This window comes from Phoca vitulina, unplaced genomic scaffold, assembly GCF_004348235.1.
Source record: "Phoca vitulina isolate PV1807 unplaced genomic scaffold, GSC_HSeal_1.0 scaffold23, whole genome shotgun sequence".
Lineage (NCBI taxonomy): Eukaryota > Metazoa > Chordata > Mammalia > Carnivora > Phocidae > Phoca > Phoca vitulina.
In genome coordinates this window covers 21,191,447-21,210,206 of record NW_022589726.1, presented here as the reverse complement: position 1 = coordinate 21,210,206, position 18,760 = coordinate 21,191,447, and the positions used below count along the sequence as shown (strand labels likewise).

The 18,760-nt window shown below is 37.8% G+C and overlaps 1 protein-coding gene across 2 annotated transcripts in view; it reads left to right on the top strand.

The window, feature by feature from the left end:
* SPATS2 (spermatogenesis associated serine rich 2) overlaps nucleotides 1-18,760 on the top strand; it is a 139,317-nt gene that overhangs the window by 105,078 nt on the left and 15,479 nt on the right. For both annotated transcript variants that reach the window (XM_032420435.1, XM_032420436.1), the window contains 5 exons: nucleotides 2,031-2,139; nucleotides 3,262-3,311; nucleotides 5,356-5,617; nucleotides 7,571-7,750; nucleotides 10,743-10,878. In XM_032420435.1, the coding sequence (XP_032276326.1) occupies nucleotides 2,031-2,139; nucleotides 3,262-3,311; nucleotides 5,356-5,617; nucleotides 7,571-7,750; nucleotides 10,743-10,878 (737 nt within the window). The remainder of the gene's footprint in view (nucleotides 1-2,030; nucleotides 2,140-3,261; nucleotides 3,312-5,355; nucleotides 5,618-7,570; nucleotides 7,751-10,742; nucleotides 10,879-18,760) is intronic.

Sequence of the window (18,760 nt, the reverse complement as noted above, 5' to 3'; positions counted from 1 at the left end):
AGTCTCAATAAAAATTGGGTTTTACCACACAGGGCCCTGAAGCCCAAGGCTTGTCCTGGGTTAGGATTTGGGACTAAGGTCTTTTTTTTTTTTTTTTAAGATTTTTTTATTTAGGGGCGCCTGGGTGGCTCAGTCGTTAAGCGTCTGCCTTCAGCTCAGGTCATGATCCCAGGGTCCTGGGATTGAGTCCCGCATCGGGCTCCCTGCTGGGCAGGAGGCCTGCTTCTCCCTCTCTCGCTCCCTCTGCTTGTGTTCCTGCTCTTGCTATCTCTCTCTCTGTCAAATAAATAAAAAAATAAAATTAAAAAAAAAAAAAGAAAAGTTTTTTTTATTTATTTGACAGAGAGAGAGAGATCACAAGTAGGCAGGCAGGCAGAGGGAGAGGGAGAAGTGGGCTCCCTGATGCGGGGCTTGATCCCAGGACGATGGGATCATGACCTGAGCTGAAGGCAGACGCTTAACCGACTGAGCCACCCAGGCGCCCCTGGGGCTAAGGTCTTATATAAAGTTGAGATCCTAAAAATATTTCACCTTCAGGGAAAGCGTGAAGTAGAACAAATCTTCCCACTGACTTTTGAACACAATATTCTTCTGTATGTGTTTAGAGGGATATTTTAAAAGGCAAAAAGAATTGCAAATCTTTAGTTGTAGTCAGTGTTTTATCATTAGTAATATTATGTTGTAGTTTATTAGTAATACTTTTTGAATATTATAGAAAAAAGCAAATTAATAAAAACTTGTAGTGTACAGAAAAGAAATACATGTTTAAAACCTTTTAATGTTATATTTGAATTGAAGATGTTATTATGAACTCATGTTGTAAAAAACAAAATCTCCTAGCTCTATCCACTGAAGAAACCTAGAAATAATGACTCCCCAATAACAATAAACACACCCAGCTCCTGGTTTCTAAGTACTACGCCCTACCAAAAAGAGCCAGGAGAAATAGTGAATGTCACATTATGCAGTGAGACAAGAAATGAAAATTTTAAGGACTGGAAAGGAAGAAAAAAACTGTTGTTATTTATAGACAATACAGTTATTTTCTATCTACATGGAAAAACCAAGAAAGCAAGAAATTACAAGAATTCATCAAGATTGCTGGATATTAAATTGATATACAAAAATGAAAACAGAACATGCAGTTATTCTCAAATCACCCAGAGCAGAGGTGGGTGGGGGGAGAATGGGTGAAATAAATAAAAAGTATTAAGAGTACACTTATCTTCATGAGCACTAAGAAATGTATAGAATTGTTGAATCATTATATTGTAATTAATATAATGCTGTATGTTAATTATACTTGAATTAAAAAAAAAAAACCTTAGGAATAAATCCAGCAAAATTGGCATATCTATTTTATTTTATCTAAAAAAAAATTTTTTTTTTTAAAAGATTTTATTTATTTGACAGAGAGAGACACAGCGAGAGAGGGAACACAAGCAGGGGGAGTGGGAGAGGGAGAAGCAGGCTTCCCGCGGAGCGGGGAGCCCGATGTGGGGCTCGATCTCAGGACCCTGGGATCATGACCTGAGCCGAAGGGAGACGCTTAACGACTGAGCCACCCAGGCGCCCCTAAAAAATTTTTTTTAAAGATTTATTTTATTTTAGAGAGAGCATGCACAAACAGGGGGAGAGGCATAGAGAGAGGGAGAGAGAGAACCTCCAGCAGACTCCCCACTGAGTGCGAAGCCTGCTGGGGGGGCTAGATCCCACGACCTGAGACCATATCCCCATCTGAAATCAAGGGTCCTCCAACTCAACCAACTGAGCCACCAGGCGCATCTTGAAATAAAATCTAGCACATACCTTCTATTTCTAGAAATGTTCTGCTTTTCTAAGTTTTGAAATTAATTTTTTATGTGCTGTTATCACTCGTGTATTAATCATTCCCAGTGAGATGGTTGTATGGACTATCACTGACACTAAAGAGTGATACATATCATTTTTTCCGTTACTCTCTGTCATAGACATCAGTTGCCAACTGACGAACTGATGCTAGAATTAAATGATCCTGTCGTCTTTTCCAGATAAATGCGGTGCGTGCAATAGTTCCCAATAAGAGCAATAATGAAATCATCCTGGTTTTACAGCACTTTGATAATTGTGTGGACAAAACAGTACAAGCTTTCATGGAAGGTAATCCTTGTTCGGTTTTTAAATAAGTTTGTGTTTGTTCAAATAGAAGTTGCTTCAGACTTCTATAGCATTCATTCAGCAATCTGGTGTGTCATAGATGATATAGCAGACCCCATGATGACGTGGCATTTTTTTTTTTAAAGATACCTCTTAAAGATACCTCTTTCAGCCGTAGAAGTAATTCATTCATAAGCTGTATGATATCTTAGAATAAGACACAAGCTGAGAAAACTCCACCATTTTATTCAAAATGTTCTCTATTGGTTTTAAGAACAAATTGCGTGGCTAGTGGTATAAGGGACTTGATTGGAATTGGGTTGAATAAGAATTTAAGAAACTCCTAGTGACAAACCAGTGATCCAGCAGCCCAGCAACAGATGACAAATTCAGGGATTCAGCATTCTCTTCCAGGCTCCTATACCATTTAGTTTGGTTCCTGCAGGTGACTCAAATGTTTAGGGTTTCAGTTTCCTTATCTAACATATAGAAGAATGGTGTGTTTAGCCAAGCTTTCAGTTTATAGAGTTGAGTGTTTTATAAACTTCTTTCTACATAACTTGTTTGAGAAAAACTTTGCCTGAAGCTATTGCTTCATTGAACAGCAGCACCAGATTAGGTCTTCCTGTTTCTGTTCTTCTGAATTTGTCCGTGTATAAGAAACAGACCCAAATACTGTTAGGTTTTTCTTTATCATCATCTGTTTTCTTTATAATGTTAGTATTTGGGTCTAGGGTAGTGTATAGCTCTCTCTAAAACAACATAGCCAAGGTGGTATGTGATCTTCTAGAGGGGAGGGGATGGCATATTTGGGCTGAAACCAGTTATCTTTGTATTTGGTCTAAACTATATAAATAAAACAATCTTCAAAATGTTCAGGCTACATTACTCTCTTCTTAGGAGAACTTATTAAGGAAATTACATGGAGAACGGGGATCTAAATGGACAGGTATTCCATAAGTATAGTGTGATTGTCTTACTACATTAGCTCAGAGCCTTGAACCTTAATCTTTCCCTGTTAGGAACTTTGGAAATTGTCCAGCAATTACAAAATGCAGGGACACTAATTCCTGGTTGACCATGAATGTGGTAGGAGAGAAAATCTGTAATTGGTTTCTTTTACAGGTAGTGCCAGTGAAGTACTCAAAGAATGGACAGTAACAGGCAAGAAAAAGGTAAAAATGAATTAAATTTAAAACCATGATATTGGCATTTGTATTATTAAAAAAATTTAGGCCCTGCAAAAATATTTGAAAGAAAAGATTTACCTATGCCACTTCACTTCATCTGGTTTAAAAAAGTCTTCAGTGACACCGAAACATAGCTGTGTACGTAGAATACCACACAGTCTCTTCCATGTGATTGAAGGCTTGAACTCACGACCCTGAGGTTGAGCGTCACATGCTCTAAAGATTGAGCCAGCCAGGCCCCCCTCTGTTCACTTTTCTTCCATATTTTTTATTTCTGTTCCTCAGACTTGACAATTTCCATTCTCCAATCTTCAAGTTCACTGATTTTTTTCTTTTGTCTGCTGAAATCTGCCTTTGAATCCCTTTAGTGAATTTTAAAATTTCAGCTATACTACTTTTCAGCTCCAGTATTTCTTTATTAATTTCTTTTAGGTTATCTATCTCTTTATTGATATTTCCATTTTGTTCATACTTTGTTTTCTTGATTTTCTCCACCATCTTCTTGTAGTTTTTTGAGCAACTTTAAGAGTTATTTTATTTTCTTTTAAGTTTTCAATTAAATTCCAGTTAGTTACCATATAGTGATTCGACACTTCCCTACAACTCTCAATGCTCTCATCACAAGTGCTCTCCTTCATCCCAATCCCCTATCTCACCCACCTTCCCTCTGGTGACCAGCAGTTTGTTCTCTATAGTTAAGAGTAAGACAGTTATTTTAGTCTTTAATGTATCTGCCAAGAGATCTTTTTCAGGGGCAGTTTCTGTTGATTTTTTTTTCCCTTTAAATAGGCCATACTTGTTTTTTGTGTGGTTTTTGTGCCTTGGGATTTTTTTGTTGAAAACTGGACATTTGCGGGGCGCCTGGGTGGCTCAGTCGTTAGGCATCTGCCTTCGGCTCGGGTCGTGGTCCCGGGGTTCTGGGATCGAGCCCCCCGTCGGGCTCCCTGCTCCGCGGGAGGCCTGCTTCTCCCTCTCCCACTCCCCCTGCTTGTGTTCCTGCTCTCGCTATCTCTCTCTCTCTGTCAAATAAATAAATAAAATCTTTAAAAAAAAAAAAAGAAAACTGGACATTTGAATCTAACAATGTGGTAACTTTGGAAATCAGATTCTCCCCCTTCCTCAGGGTTTGCTTATTTTTTGTTATTGTTAATTTTCTGGGGCACTGCTCTTTGTATTCCCCTGGCGGTCACTCAGCCCAAGAGGGTGGGGCTTGCAACAATGGGAGGAGGTCCAGCAGTGGCTGCCTGCCTCTTTGTCTGCACCTCTGTGATCAAAAGCGGTAGTCAGTGATCAGAGCCTAGATCCCCAGTATTTGGAGGACGGGGTTCTTTTTCTCTACCCTGGCTCCCATAATTTGTGCAAGCTGCTCCAAGAACAGGTGCTCAGCTGCTTGTCCCCTAGGGTAACTTTCTATACTAGGAACTGATACTAACTGAAATTAACCACAATTTACTATCCAGGTCTTCACCTGCAAATTGCAAGCCTTCAGTAGACTCCAGAATTCCAAAATAGTTATATCAGACGGATTCTGCCAGCGTGATTGTTGTCTAGGGAGACAGATTACTGGTGCTTCCTCCTCTGTCATCTTCCCAGAATCCTCTGTAGTGCAGTTTTAATTTATGTCTCTTATTAGACTGAGGTTGCACTTCATTCCGTATGTTTCTATCCTAGACCATTTTTTTCTGTTGGGTTATTGTTTTCTTTGTTTTTTTGTTAGAACTCTGTATAAATTTAGTTTTTTGTATATAGGTTGGACATATTTTTTCACATTTTAAAATTTATGTTTTGATTTTGCTTATGGTAAGTTTTACCATGCTAAAATTTTTGTATTTATGTGTTTGAGTTCATCCAAAGCATTTAACATAGTTATTTTAGTCAGTAGCTCAACATATACAAAAATGTGTTCAATTTCTGGAAGAGCATATGAGAAATTGGTAACATTGATTATCTTTGGTAACTAGAGTTACCTCTCTGGATTGTGGGGGTCTTCATTTTCTTTTCTTTTTTTCAAATCTTTAATAATCATTAGAACAAAAAGAAGAAAAGCAAACCCAAGCCTGCAGCAGAACCAAGTAACAGTATCCCAGATTCCAGTAAATCAGTATCCATTCAAGAGGAACAGTCTGTACCTTCTTCAGAGAAAGGTGGTATTAATGGTTACCATGTCAACGGTGCCATCAATGATACCGAGTCTGTGGACTCTCTCAGTGAGGGTATGGAGATACTTTCAATAGATGCCAGAGAATTGGAAGATCCTGAGTCTGCCACACCACATATGCTGGATAGAACAGGTGAGTTTATTAACAGGTCTTTGAAAAGTTGCCTTCTGTTGAAAAATACAAGGGTTTCCTGGTTGAGAAAGCAATCAATAAATTACATTTAGTTTTAGTCTTTTACTTTTTAGTTTTTGTTGCCTTTTATGTGAAAGAGTCTCATTTTGTACAGTTGATTCTTGAACAACATGGTTTGGACTGTGTGGGTTCACCTATATGTGGATTTTTTTTTTTTTTTTCAAAAAATACAGTACTATAAATATATTTTCTCTTCCTAATGATTTTCTAAATAACATCTTCTTTCCTGTAGCTTACTTTATTGTAAGACTACAGGATATAATACATATAAAGTATAAAATATGTGTTTATCAACTGTTTATGTTACTGGTAAGGCTTCTGGTGAACAGTAGACTATTAAGTTTTGGGAGAGTCAAAGTTATATACAGATTTTCAACTGTGGGGGGCAGGGAGGGTCAGTGCCCCAACGCCCATGTTGTTTCAGGGTCAACTGTAATTATCAAAGGCCAAGAAAATATAGTTTTTATTACATTGTCTCATATTTTAATTTTAATTTAAGTCAGTCTTGTGGAAATCTTCTAACTTAATAATCCCTTAGTAGTTAGAGATTACAGAAGGTGACCTTAAGATTTTTTTAATTGTGTACTTACTAAGAAAATGATGATGATGAGATGACGTCAATGGCGTTATTCTAAGACTCAATACAGTGAGGAATATATAATAACTGCAATCCCATGGCTTTCATGAGAAGTAGATTGTTGGTTTTTATAGTCCCACATATGTTTTCTAGTAAAGATTTAAGATTAGTGTTGTGGGCGCCTGGGTGGCTCAGTTGGTTAAGCGACTGCCTTCGGCTCAGGTCATGATCCTGGAGTCCTGGGATCGAGTCCCGCATCGGGCTCCCTTCTCAGCAGGGGGTCTGCTTCTCCCTCTGACCCTCTTCCCTCTCGTGCTATCTCTCATTCTCTCTCTAATAAATAAATAAAATCTTTAAAAAAAAAAAAAAGATTTAAGATTAGTGTTGTAAATTCACATATCTTGCACATTTTTTATTAACTATTTTGATGAATGTTGGGAAGATATTGGGAATATCTCTTTTTTTTTTTTAAAGATTTACTTATTTGAGAGAGAGGGAGTACACACATAGAAGACGGGCAGAGGGAGAGAGAAAGAGAAACCTAAGCAGACTTCGTGCTGTGTGTGGAGCCCAACATGGGGCTCGATCTCACGGCCCTGAGATCAGGCCCTGAGCTGGAACCAAGAATCAGATCCTTAACCAATTATGCCACCCAGGCGCCTCAGGAATATCTCTTTTAAAATTGGTTTTTTAATTACTTATTTGTTAATCCATTGCCCCTTGCTCTGTTGCTGTTAGCCTTATTAATGTAATGACAATTTAAGAATTATTCTGTACTTCTTAGATGTTCTTTTATTGATTAGTTTGCTCATACAAAAAGACTTAGAGAAAGATACAGCACCTATGCTGACCTCAACCAAACCAAAGATAGTGGCTTCCTTTTTTTTCTGAGCTGGCTCTCTTCTTATTTCCTCTTTGCCCTTTTCCTAAAACTTTTTAAATTCTTCGTTCCCTGGAACAGTGTAAAACTCTTTTTTCCTCAACATAACTTACAGAAGCTATCAGAAATTAGTGCTATTGACTCTCTTCACTTCCTTGTGCCCAGAGCTACCAAGATACAGGGAACAAGCTAGCTTATCTAGCGATGTGTCATCTTCATTCAGGATGCAGCTTAGGGCTGAGCCAGATGCTACTTGTAGCCTCGTCCAACTGCTTCTGTTCTTTGTTCTGTTTTGTCAGTTGTTTTTGTTCACAGCCTTTAAGAGGCATAGTTTTGCCTGAAACATTTTTACCTTCCTTATTTGTTTATACTTAAGACTGCTTGATTGATATACCCTAAATTTTATTCTAAAAATACTGGCCTCTTTCTTTGACAGGGTCCGTGCTGGAGAATGGCATCTCTGATTTTGAGCCCAAGTCTTTGACTACGCAGTCTACTCAGAATTCTCAACAAAATAGGAATGCTGCCAAAATTCTTTCAAGACCTACCACAGCACCTCAGTTTTCAAATCTGGGGATGGAAGATGTTCCACTCTCCTCCACCAACAAAAAGCTAGGTAAATCAGAAGACTACCTTTGAGAGAAAACAAAAAAAATCTGGTTTTGGCTAGCAAGGGCAGATTATCTCCTTGTTCCCATAGATAAGGTCTCAAAATGGTAGCAGGTAATACGTTTTCTGTTTTTAAGGCAGTAACTACCCCTCTCTAACTCCATGTGCACAGTTGGAGTTTGATACTACTTTAGATGTTGTACAGTCTTGTTACAATGACAGGGATCCTTTTAGTGAATGAAAGTCAAACTCTACTGGTCAGGATGACTTTTCTGCTAGCATTAACTTACTTCTTTTATTTGCTTTACTGCAACATTTTTGTACCGTTTCCTTCATTTTTATCTCCTGGTTGACTTAACAGTAAAAAGATCTGCCATCTCTGACATGACATTTTAAAAAAATATTTTCATTTCTCTTCACAACTTCGTGCTCTTAGTAATCTCTGTCAGACTTTAGCTTTAAACAAGATCATTTCCTCTTAAGTAAGTACTCAGCATTGACTGGTGGTAGCTCTTTGCCTTTTTTCTTTAAACTGTAATAATCATTTAAATAATCAGCCAATAATTAAACAGGTAGAGATGATAGAGTGTCATACATCTAAACAAGGTGGTCCACTCCACTAAACAAATGAAACATAGAAATGTAAGACACTTGTAACCTGTAGCGCTTTATTGAATTATTTATTCCACACGAGCTAAATTTAGTGAAGGTTTCCTTTTAAATCTAACATAACCCTCAGCTTGGTGCAGAAAAGCACATCAAAAATATTCAGTCATACAAAAAGAAAAGGATGCTGCTTGAAAGCTTTTAAGTAGATTTGGAAAGAAATCAAGAGGAATTTAAATAAAAAGTTGAAAATCTGTATCTTGGCACATTATAAACTTCTTAGATCCATGATTCCACCTATCAACTGTATATATAACTTTGACATTGGTGAATATAGAGAGGTCAGTAGAACTCTTAGAACTGGTTAGAATGTGATGAGTAGGTAAATATATTTCATCTTTATCTACAAAGTTGGCTTATCCACATATAATGCTTCAAACTGTACTACAGAGAGAGAATTTTATTAATTTTGTAGTGTCTACATGGTGAATTATATTCTGCTGAATCTTGTCACTTAGAGAGTTTTGAAACTGGTACCTATTCAAATACTTATTTTTTAGCCTTTTTTCTATGTTTTGTTTCATTTTGAATAGTTTTTGAAGTTGCTATCTTCAAATTCATTAATCTCTTTTTTTTCAACAGTTTCTAATCTGCTGTCAGTCCCATCCAGTGTATTTTTCATCTGAGACATTGTCTTTTTTTCATCTCTAGAGGTTCAGTAGGGGTTTTTTAAAGTATCATCCATGTCTGTCCTTAACATGTTTATGCTTTCCTCTACCTTCTTGAACATATGATATCTGATTATATTAGCTGTTTTGATGTCCTTATTTACTTGATTCTACTACATCTGTGACATTTCTGCATCTGCTTCTGTTAGTTGATTTTTCTCTTCACTATGGGTCATATTTGTCTGCCTCTTTGTATGCCTGGTAATTTTTTCTTGAATACCAGACATGTGAATTTTTCTTTGTTGATTGCTAGATATATTTTTTTTAAGATTTTATTTATTTATTTGACAGAGACACAGCGAGAGAGGGAACACAAGCAGGGGGAGTGGGAGGGGGAGAAGCAAACTCCCTGCAGAGCAGGGAGCCTGATGCAGGGCTCGATCCCAGGACCCTGGGATCATGACCTGAGCTGAAGGCAGATGCTTAATGATTGAGCCACCCAGGCACCCCATGATTGCTAGATATTTTTGTGTTTTATTCAGGTATTCTTTTTTTTTTTTTTTAAGATTTTATTTATTTATTTGAGAGAGAGAGAGCACAAGCAGGGGGAGCAGCAGAGGGAGAGGGAGAAGCAGACTCCCCGCTGATCAGGAAGCCCAACTCAGGGCTCCATCCCAGGACCCTGAGATCATGACCTGAACCAAAGCCAGATGCTTAACCCACTGAGCCACCTAGGTGCCCTATTTTAAGTATTCTTATGATTTGTTCTGGACTGTTATTTGGTAACACTTTGAGGCTTGCTTTTAAGCGCTGTTAGGTAGAACTAGAGCAGCCTTTAGAGATAATTTTGCCTCATTACTGAGGCAGTACCCTTCCAAGTGCCCTACTGGTGCCCCATTCTGGCTGGTGTGAACACCAACTATTTGTGGTCTGGGTGAGGTCTGGGGATTGTTCTACCTGTTCCTTTCCACTGGTTCTTTTTCCTGTCTCAGTAGTTTCCTCACACCGATGCATTCAGGATTCTCTGTAGATCCCTGTACAATTTTCTCATCTTTGTATAGCTCTCTCCTCTCCAGTATTCTGCCCTTAGAATTCTCGCCACCTTGGCCTTCCCACTTCTCAACTCTGTCCCCTCAATTCAGGGTTAGGATTTCTCCTCCTTGCACTGCAGCCTGGAAATTCTTGTGGCAGTAAGTTGGGGCAATCATAGGCCTCACTTTGTTTCTGTTTTCTCAGGGAAAAAGTACTGCCTAATGTCTGTTTTATGAAAACCCAGTTTCATATGTTTTGTCTGTGTGTATGTGTTTAGTTATTTAACACAGGAGGATAAATCCAACTCCTATTACTCCATCTTGGCCAGGATACCTTTTTTTTTTTTTTAAGATTTTATTTATTTGAGAGAGAAAGAGCATGATAGGGGGGAGGGTCAGAGGGAGAAGGAGACTCCCTGCTGAGCAGGGAGCCCAATGTGGGACTCAATCCTGGGACTCCAGGATCATGACCTGAGCCGAAAGGAGTTGCTTAACCAACTGAGCCACCCAGGTGCCCCGCCCCTCTTTTTTTAATCTATGAAAACATCAATTTTTTGTCGAGGAGGGTGGCCACTTAGGGAACTTTCTTGGTCCACGTGACATGTGTTACATTACATGCATGGGTGTTCATATCCACCTTTCAAGTTACCTGTGCTCCTTTTTTATATTAATTCTTGGGGCTTTTTTCCCCAAGGTTCCAATATTGAAAAATCTGTGAAAGACCTCCAGCGCTGCACAGTGTCTCTTGCACGGTATCGAGTTGTAGTTAAAGAAGAGATGGATGCTTCCATTAAGAAAATGAAACAAGCTTTTGCTGAGTTGCAGAGCTGGTAAGTTAAGTTGCCTTTGATCACAATGGCACAAAAAGGATCACTTATGAAGATGGTCAGCCACTCCCAGGTTCTTTAATTCCTGACTCTTAACTGCTCTATATAGTAGGGAGAAACTTAGACGTCCTATGGTATATTTAACTTTCTGCTTCATTCAACTCCTTTTGGTCACAGTGTGGGAATGGGTGGTACAGAGAACTCATGTTCTAGGAATGGGCCTGAGGTTGATAGTGTTCGGAAAGAGACAAATAATTATAGAATAGATCATGCATCCTTACTTTAGGATCTGTCTCTTAAACCAGAACCTGCAACAAATAACATGATGTTTTTGAACAAAGTTATGAAGTAGAAAAGATCTGTTTTTGCTTTCCTACCTCCTGTCATCCTTCCTAATGGCACCTGCTCGAATTGTCTCTTCTGTGCCTTATTATTAGTCATTGACTTGTTTTAATTTTGTGTTTTTCAAACTATGTTCTAAAAAATACTCGTATCTTAAAATATATTAATATGTGTTCTGTAGGGGAAATAGGGTTTGGTAATTAAAGAGATTTGAAAACATTTTACTACTGGACTTCTTAAGTGCTTTTCCAATGCTGATGTGCACCGCAAAGCTACAAGAGGAAGCTATACTGTGCTGTTTCTCAGGTGTATTTGATTATAGAATCTTTTGGGGGGAGAAGTATATTCTAATGTTTTTGAGCACTGCAGCTGTTTTAACTATCAGATATTAAGGTGTTAACTAATACTGAAACCATAACTCCTTTCTGGGGAGGTATTTGTATTTTATAAGGGACTTTTTTGAAAATAGAAAAGCCCTGAGGACCAAATTCAGTAAAGTGGTGGAAAGACAAGCAGCTAAGTTGATGTTTGGGGATTTAAGACTGTCTACTCTGCTTCTTTGTAAAATATACCTAGATCTGAAATGTGAGAGGAAGTGTTCATGAATACAGAGAACCTACCCCACTCTTCCTCCCAACCCTCCATCTATTTTCTTGCCTGTCTGTGCTCATATTCAGCCATGTCTCTGTTCATAAACTTAGTTTGGTCACTTCATGCCACAGAAAACAAGAGATAGAGGAAGTGTAGATAGCCTCAGTCCTCCAGTGGAATTGAAGATGGGGTGAATTAACGAAGATGTAGAATAAAGCCTCCAAAAAGTTGCTGACACCTACTTTTATCATTTGCAAAATGTAGAATGGTCCACTAAATCATCATAACCAAAAAGTACTTTTAAGATAGATAATTCATCTGCTAATCTACCCATGCTTTGTCCCGAATCCTGAGTTTTCCCTTTCAGGTTTTATAGCTAGAAACTTAATGTCATTTCTTCTGTTTTTCTTAAATACATGTTTACTTCAGCCAGATTACTTGTCTCAAGACTTAACATTTACATTTCCTCTTCCATATAATTGTTAATGCCCCTTTTCTATCCTAATATGTTCTTCTATATCTTTATACTTCTCTAAATCCAACCAGTTCTCTCAAACTTAAATTAAGCTCTAATTCTTCTGGAAATATTTCTAGGTAATTGGCTTCTACTCTTTCTGAACCATCTGGGCATGCCCTTTGACCTGGATTATTATCATATCAGATATTATTGACTCATTTTGAAAAGAATAAAGAGCTAAGAGTAGGTCATCACAACTTTGCTTTGATAAGCCTCTGGTCTCCATGATTGTTTAGCTTACTGATTACTTAGCCACAGGATCTGATTCTATTCAGAACCAGCCTGAACCAGGAAACACAGTTCCGGGAGAGAGATTTGTGAGTTCCTGTTGACTTGGAACCCAGCCAGGGGGAGCCTCCTTCAATAAATGACAAATGAAATGGTTTCCTGTCTGGGAACTGTGTATTTAGGATTGATTAGCAGACGTGGCAACCAGGTCAATTTAACTTGAGGAAAGAGATTTACCTGCCCTTTCCTGCTGGTGCCCTTCTCTCTGGCTGATTGGGTTTTATACTACCTTATTTCAATGCCCCTTGTAGTTACTACATCAAGACATAATTGGCAGGCGAGCTAACTCCATTTGGCACCGAACCAGAGCTTGGAGTTAATGTCACTTAGGAAGCCATTTTTTTGTATTGGTTATAGTATAAAAGAAAAGCGAAGTATTTTAACAAATTTGCAACAATAATATTACATTACCCCTGATGAGGCACTAGGGGAATTATATGGATAACTGCTTTCATTTTGGGGCCAAATGAAAGCTGACACATACCTGTAGGAAGGTAAAATCAGAGGCTTTCCAGTATATAAAAACTATAAAACTTAAAATCTGTTTGTTGGTGATCCAGTAATAATCATCTCTAGACCCAAGTTTACTTTTCTTGTTCATTCATAAAATTTGTCTGACTTACATTGTTGGAGCTATTAGTTGACTTAAATTTAAGGCTATTAAGGAACAGGATATGGAATGGAACATGAAGCTAAAGTAGATAAATTATTTTGGATAGTTGTCATATAATATGTTGGTGAAAATGCCAACAGGAAACACACTCAACTTGCCTTTTAAATAAAAACTTCTATTGGGGCGCCTGGGTGGCTCAGATGGTTAGGCATCTGCCTTCGGCTCAGGTCATGATCTCCAGGTCCTGGGATCGAGCCCCGCATCGGGCTCCTGGCTCAGCAGGGAGCCTGCTTCTCCCTCTCTCTCTGCCTCTCTCCCTGCTCATGCTCTCTCTCTCTGTATCTCTGTGTCTCAAATGAATAAATAAAATCTTTAAAAAAAATAAAAACTTCTATTTTATTGAAAGTCAAAAGATACTCATTTAAAAGGTGAAAATGCATAAGAAATTTGAAATTCTACAATACATAAAGTCAATGTAAATTTATGCTTAAGATGGAAACTTTTCCTAGCTGATTCCCCATTCATCTTAGAAAAGTTACTTCCTTTTATTTGAGCTTCCCTTTTCCTCTCATATTAAGCTACCAATAGTCTTACTTAAGGCTTTTAGATGCTTAAATCTAAAGTCCATATAAAGATGGTGGAAACTTAGGTATCATTTTATGAGCCAAAGCATTTTCAAAAATGTCTAAAAAGCATAGAAATAAAGGAATAGGCTGATGTAATAATGTGTTACCAAAAAATGTCCATAGCACTCTATAGGTTTAAATTATTCTTCAGTTTTTGCATGTTTAGTACATTGATACCTTATTTCTATTAGTACTTGGCCTGCATGGTTTTTGATGTTCTTTAATTTAAAATTTTAACTTTTTAACCATCTGTGAAAATAACTAGTAACATATGAAAATTACAGTTTACCAAACATATTCAGTCATATATGATTTATTTATCTGGATTTCTATCCTGCAAAGTAGGAATTTTAAATTTAGCTCTACTGTTTAAAAGGGATTTGAGTCTTAGGTTAAACAATTTGTCTAACGTGACATCATAAGTTGCAGACTCAGTGTTTGAATCTCTGTATTCTGACTCCCAGTAACCTGTGATTGTCATCCCATCTATCACTGATAGCCCACTTCTCACTAAAGCTTGTGAAAAATGCTAGAGACTTGGTACTTGTCATATATATTATTTCCTTCTCAGCTTTTATAAAGGCTATGTAACAGAGGTTAATTTAGGGACTAAGGAATTTTGTTATTATGGAACAGGGTAAGAATGAGGAGGACCAAGATTTTGACTGAGCCTATAAAAGCCTTTATAAGTATTTTTTTAGTTCAATAAAATAAATCTATAAGAAGGAATAGTCCATCCAAATATTACTTTGTAATTCAGAAGCCCTAAATCACTCTTCTTAAGTCACAACTTAAAATGACTTATGATTCACATATCCTTCAGGTTGGGTCCTAGTTGTGGGGAAGGTATGAAGATTAAGGGAAAGGTAACTATGGAGTGGGGTCAATTAGAAAAGATTTCTAAAAGGAAATGAATCATTATTAAGCCTTGAAAGACAGATAGGATTTACGTTGGCAGAAAGGATGGGACTAGAACACTGCATTTAGGAGGCCTGATCTAAGCAGAGGCACAGAAGGGACATGTAGGGACTCTATATCGTGTAGCTACCGCTAAGAGGGCAGTAGTTGAAAGTAATAAGGGATGAAGTCAGAGACCAAGGTAAAACGAGAGCATTTGATGAAAGAATCTGAATTTTGTGTTTCTTTTTTTTTTTTTAAGGTTCCATGATTCCTTTTTATGTTTACTGTATATCCCATCATTATAACAGTTTTTAAAAATAGAAGTAAAAGTCCTGTAACTCTACTAACTTAACACATAATTAATTTATTTTCTGTGTTCCCTTGTGTTGCCCATCTACATGCATACATAATCTTAAAATAATTGTAATCATAGTGAGCATAATTTTGTAACATATTCTTTTCACTTAAAGTTATCTTTGATTCACCTCTCTGTAACTGAGTACACTGTGCTAGTGTGTGTGCATGTTCATTTAAGAATTTCTAGGCAATGGATCTGGAAAGTATAGTGATTTACCAGAGTTAATATGAAAGCATTTTACTGAGTAGATATTCTGCTGAAACTGAGGAATCAAGATGAGTACAGAAATTAGACTAATAGTTGCTGCTGCCATTTATTGAGCCGTTATTGTATGTCAGAAGCTTTTATGCACATATCTCTAATCTGTATAACAATATCACTTATAGTATTATGCTCACTTTGTAGATGAGAAAAGATGGGCACAGAAAAAAATAATCAGCCCAAAGTCATACTTGGTATTAAATGACACTTTTCTACTATACCCTGCTTCCTTTTTCTGTGTCTTCCCAGGTATCTCTGTTTGCCTTTATTTTTCAGTCTTTGCCTTCCTAGGCTATACGTGTCTCCCTTTAGACATTGCTATAATAATTTGAGAGAGGATTTAAAAAAAAACATACAACCATACTGTTTCACATGAGGATTTAGTCAGCTACTGGCTAGATGGCTTAACACTCTAACCATTTTTCCTTACCAGCCAGAAACTTGAACAATAAACTCCTTGGTAATCTGGTTTGCTACTGGTTCTTTTTTTCCTAAATATATTGTAAAATATCATCGAGTTATATGGTCTGTAGTATTACTTTAGAATTGAGACACTTTTTACCACTGGAAAAGAGGAGAAAGAAAAGTTATCCATTGAGGTCCTGTTCCAAACGAACAGCTTATATTCACATCCTAACTTCTTAAAACTACTTCAGACTGTTGAAATATGAAATCGCATGTCTACATGCTTTGTAAAGGACTCCAGACAAAGAGGAACCCACCAAAACTTTCACAAGATCCAAATTTGATTTAGTAAGGTAGTTCTTTCAGTTAATTTTACCTCTTTTGTTCAACTCAGTATGATGACCTGGCTACTTAGCTGGGATTTTTTGTTTTTGTTTTGAGCCTACATGTGTGTACCATACTCCACCAAGGCCAGTGCTTGGGAGTATGGGGTTCTACAAAACCTATGAAACAATTAATTTTCTGCTAATAAAAACTACTGACAGTTCTCTCAATTGTTTTTATGAGAAGAGGGAAGTGTCTTCGGAGAAATAAAGGTGTTTGCTTTGACTTCTGCTTTGATTGGCTAGTGGAGTTAGAATAAACAAGTTTCAGGTTTTCAGCAAATATAATCAAGTACAAATGTTTTCGAACATTATTGAGTGGTTTAGAGTATTGTCCCTTAAAATAATTAGCTGTGGAATTGCCAGAGATGTGTTTCCATTATAACATTGTTTTCTAATGTAACAACTATAAGCAAATGATAGTTAACAATTTTTTGGTACCAAGGAATACCAAAGGCAATAGCTAGAATCAGTAATCTACATGTTAAATATATATATATATATATATTTTTTTTTTTTTTTTTTTAAAGATTTTATTTATTTATTTGAGAGAGAGAGAATGAGAGACAGAGAGCATGAGAGGGAGGAGGGTCAGAGGGAGAAGCAGACTCCCTGCCGAGCAGGGAGCCCGATGCGGGACTCGATCCCGGGACTCCAGGATCATGACCTGAGCCGAAGGCAGTCGCTTAACCAACTGAGCCACCCAGGCGCCCCTACATGTTAAATATATTAATCAAAGGGTTTGCTTCAAATGATGGACATACAATATATCTGAGAGATATGAATGGTAATACTACAGGAAAAACTATTCTGAGCAACTAAATAAATTACATAAAAGCTTTAGAATAAATTGAGCAAATGGGAAGATAGTAAAAAGTCTTGGTAAGGAGGGAAGGAGATACAGAACTTCAGACATTTACCAATCTTTTTCCCTTAGTGACAGTGACAAATCATCTAAAACCATTTTTCATGATTGAAGAAAAGATATGGAAGTTGTTCTCTACACTGTTATGAGGCTCGGGCTTAATAAGACCTACTGTCTTTCTAAATAAAGTTCCAGCCGTATTTAGCTGAATTTCATTAGCAGTTTCAGAATCCAGTGTATCAGATGTTGATTGTGGTGTGTTTCCATTCAGGAGAACCTTGAGAGAACAGTTGCAAACTTAGTGCCCTCATGTATTGGCAGGAGCAAGGTAACAGAAAGTCTGACCTTCTGAGTGAGCCTTTCATCACTCTCTGAGAGGACTCATTGCTTGCAGTTATAGCCTCTAAAACTGTTACCTCAAACCACAGGTACTTTTGAATCTCTTGGCCACAGATCTATTCAGGGACTACCGTTTAGCTTAGGAACAGATGAAAAACTTGAGCTTAAGTTTCCACATTGTTAGAAAGCTGTATTACAATAAACTATAGTTTTTAATTCTTTAAAAAAAAAAAAAGCCTCTGCTATTTTTCTTTATGCTTAACATATTTTCCACTTTTGAACTCTTCCCACCTTCTCTGTTTATTTGGTGATGTACATATTTCCCCAACTTTTTTTTTTTAAGATTTTATTTATTTATTTGACAGAGACAGAGAAAGAGCTTGTGAGAAAGCACAAGCAGGGGGAGCCACAGAGTGAGAGGGAGAAGCAGGCTCCCTACTGAGCAGGGAGCCAACCAGGACCCTGGGATCATGATCTGAGTCGAAGGCAGACGCTTAACCAACTGAGCCACCCAGGCACCCCCTCCCCAACTTTTTATTATGAAAACTTTCAAAGATACAAAAAAGATGAAAGGATAGTACTGTGTGTGTGTGTGTGTGTATGTTGTGTTTTTGTGGAACCATTTGGAAGTTGCAGACATCATGACATGTCACCTCTAAGTGCTTTAGCCTGGATGACCTAAAAACATGGTCATTCTACACAATTGCAATACATTTTGTGATGTACTTTTAATAAAGTTGTTATTATAGGGGCACCTGGGTGGCTCAGTTGTTAAGCGTCTGCCTTCGGCTCAGGTCGTGATCCCAGGGTCCTGGGATCGAGCCCCGCATCGGGCTCCCTGCTCCGCGGGAGGCCTGCTTCTCCCTCTCCCACTCCCCCTGCTTGTGTTCCCTCTCTCGCTGTGTCTCTCTCTGTCAAATAAATAAATAAAATCTTTTAAAAAAATAAAAAAATAAAAAAAATAAAGTTGTTATTATATTGTTTTGTGTCAGTCTCAGCCTATCTGTGGTGATGCTGTCAGCTAGGAATGCCTGGGGGGGGCACTCACCTGGGTCCCACATTACTTGTGATGAGCCCGTATTTGAGCTAGTATTGTGACTGGATCAGCCCTGGTGGTTCTTATGATTGCAAGACACACCTCAGCAACAGCCATCAGGGAACTTTGAAAAAAAACACAAGGTTTATTACTTACATGTCCTAGAGGGTGCATGGCATGCCCAGGGCCACATGGCGAGGTGTGCTAAAACAGAGCACAGATTGGGGTTGACAGTGGGTTGCCTAAGTTTTTGTGGGTTCACTCTTTATTGGTGAATTTAAAATATAAGAGCAAGATTTAAAGAGTGGGAAGGGAAAAGTAGGGCCACTCAGGTTTTGTGGGTCATCCAGGGCTTTCTAAA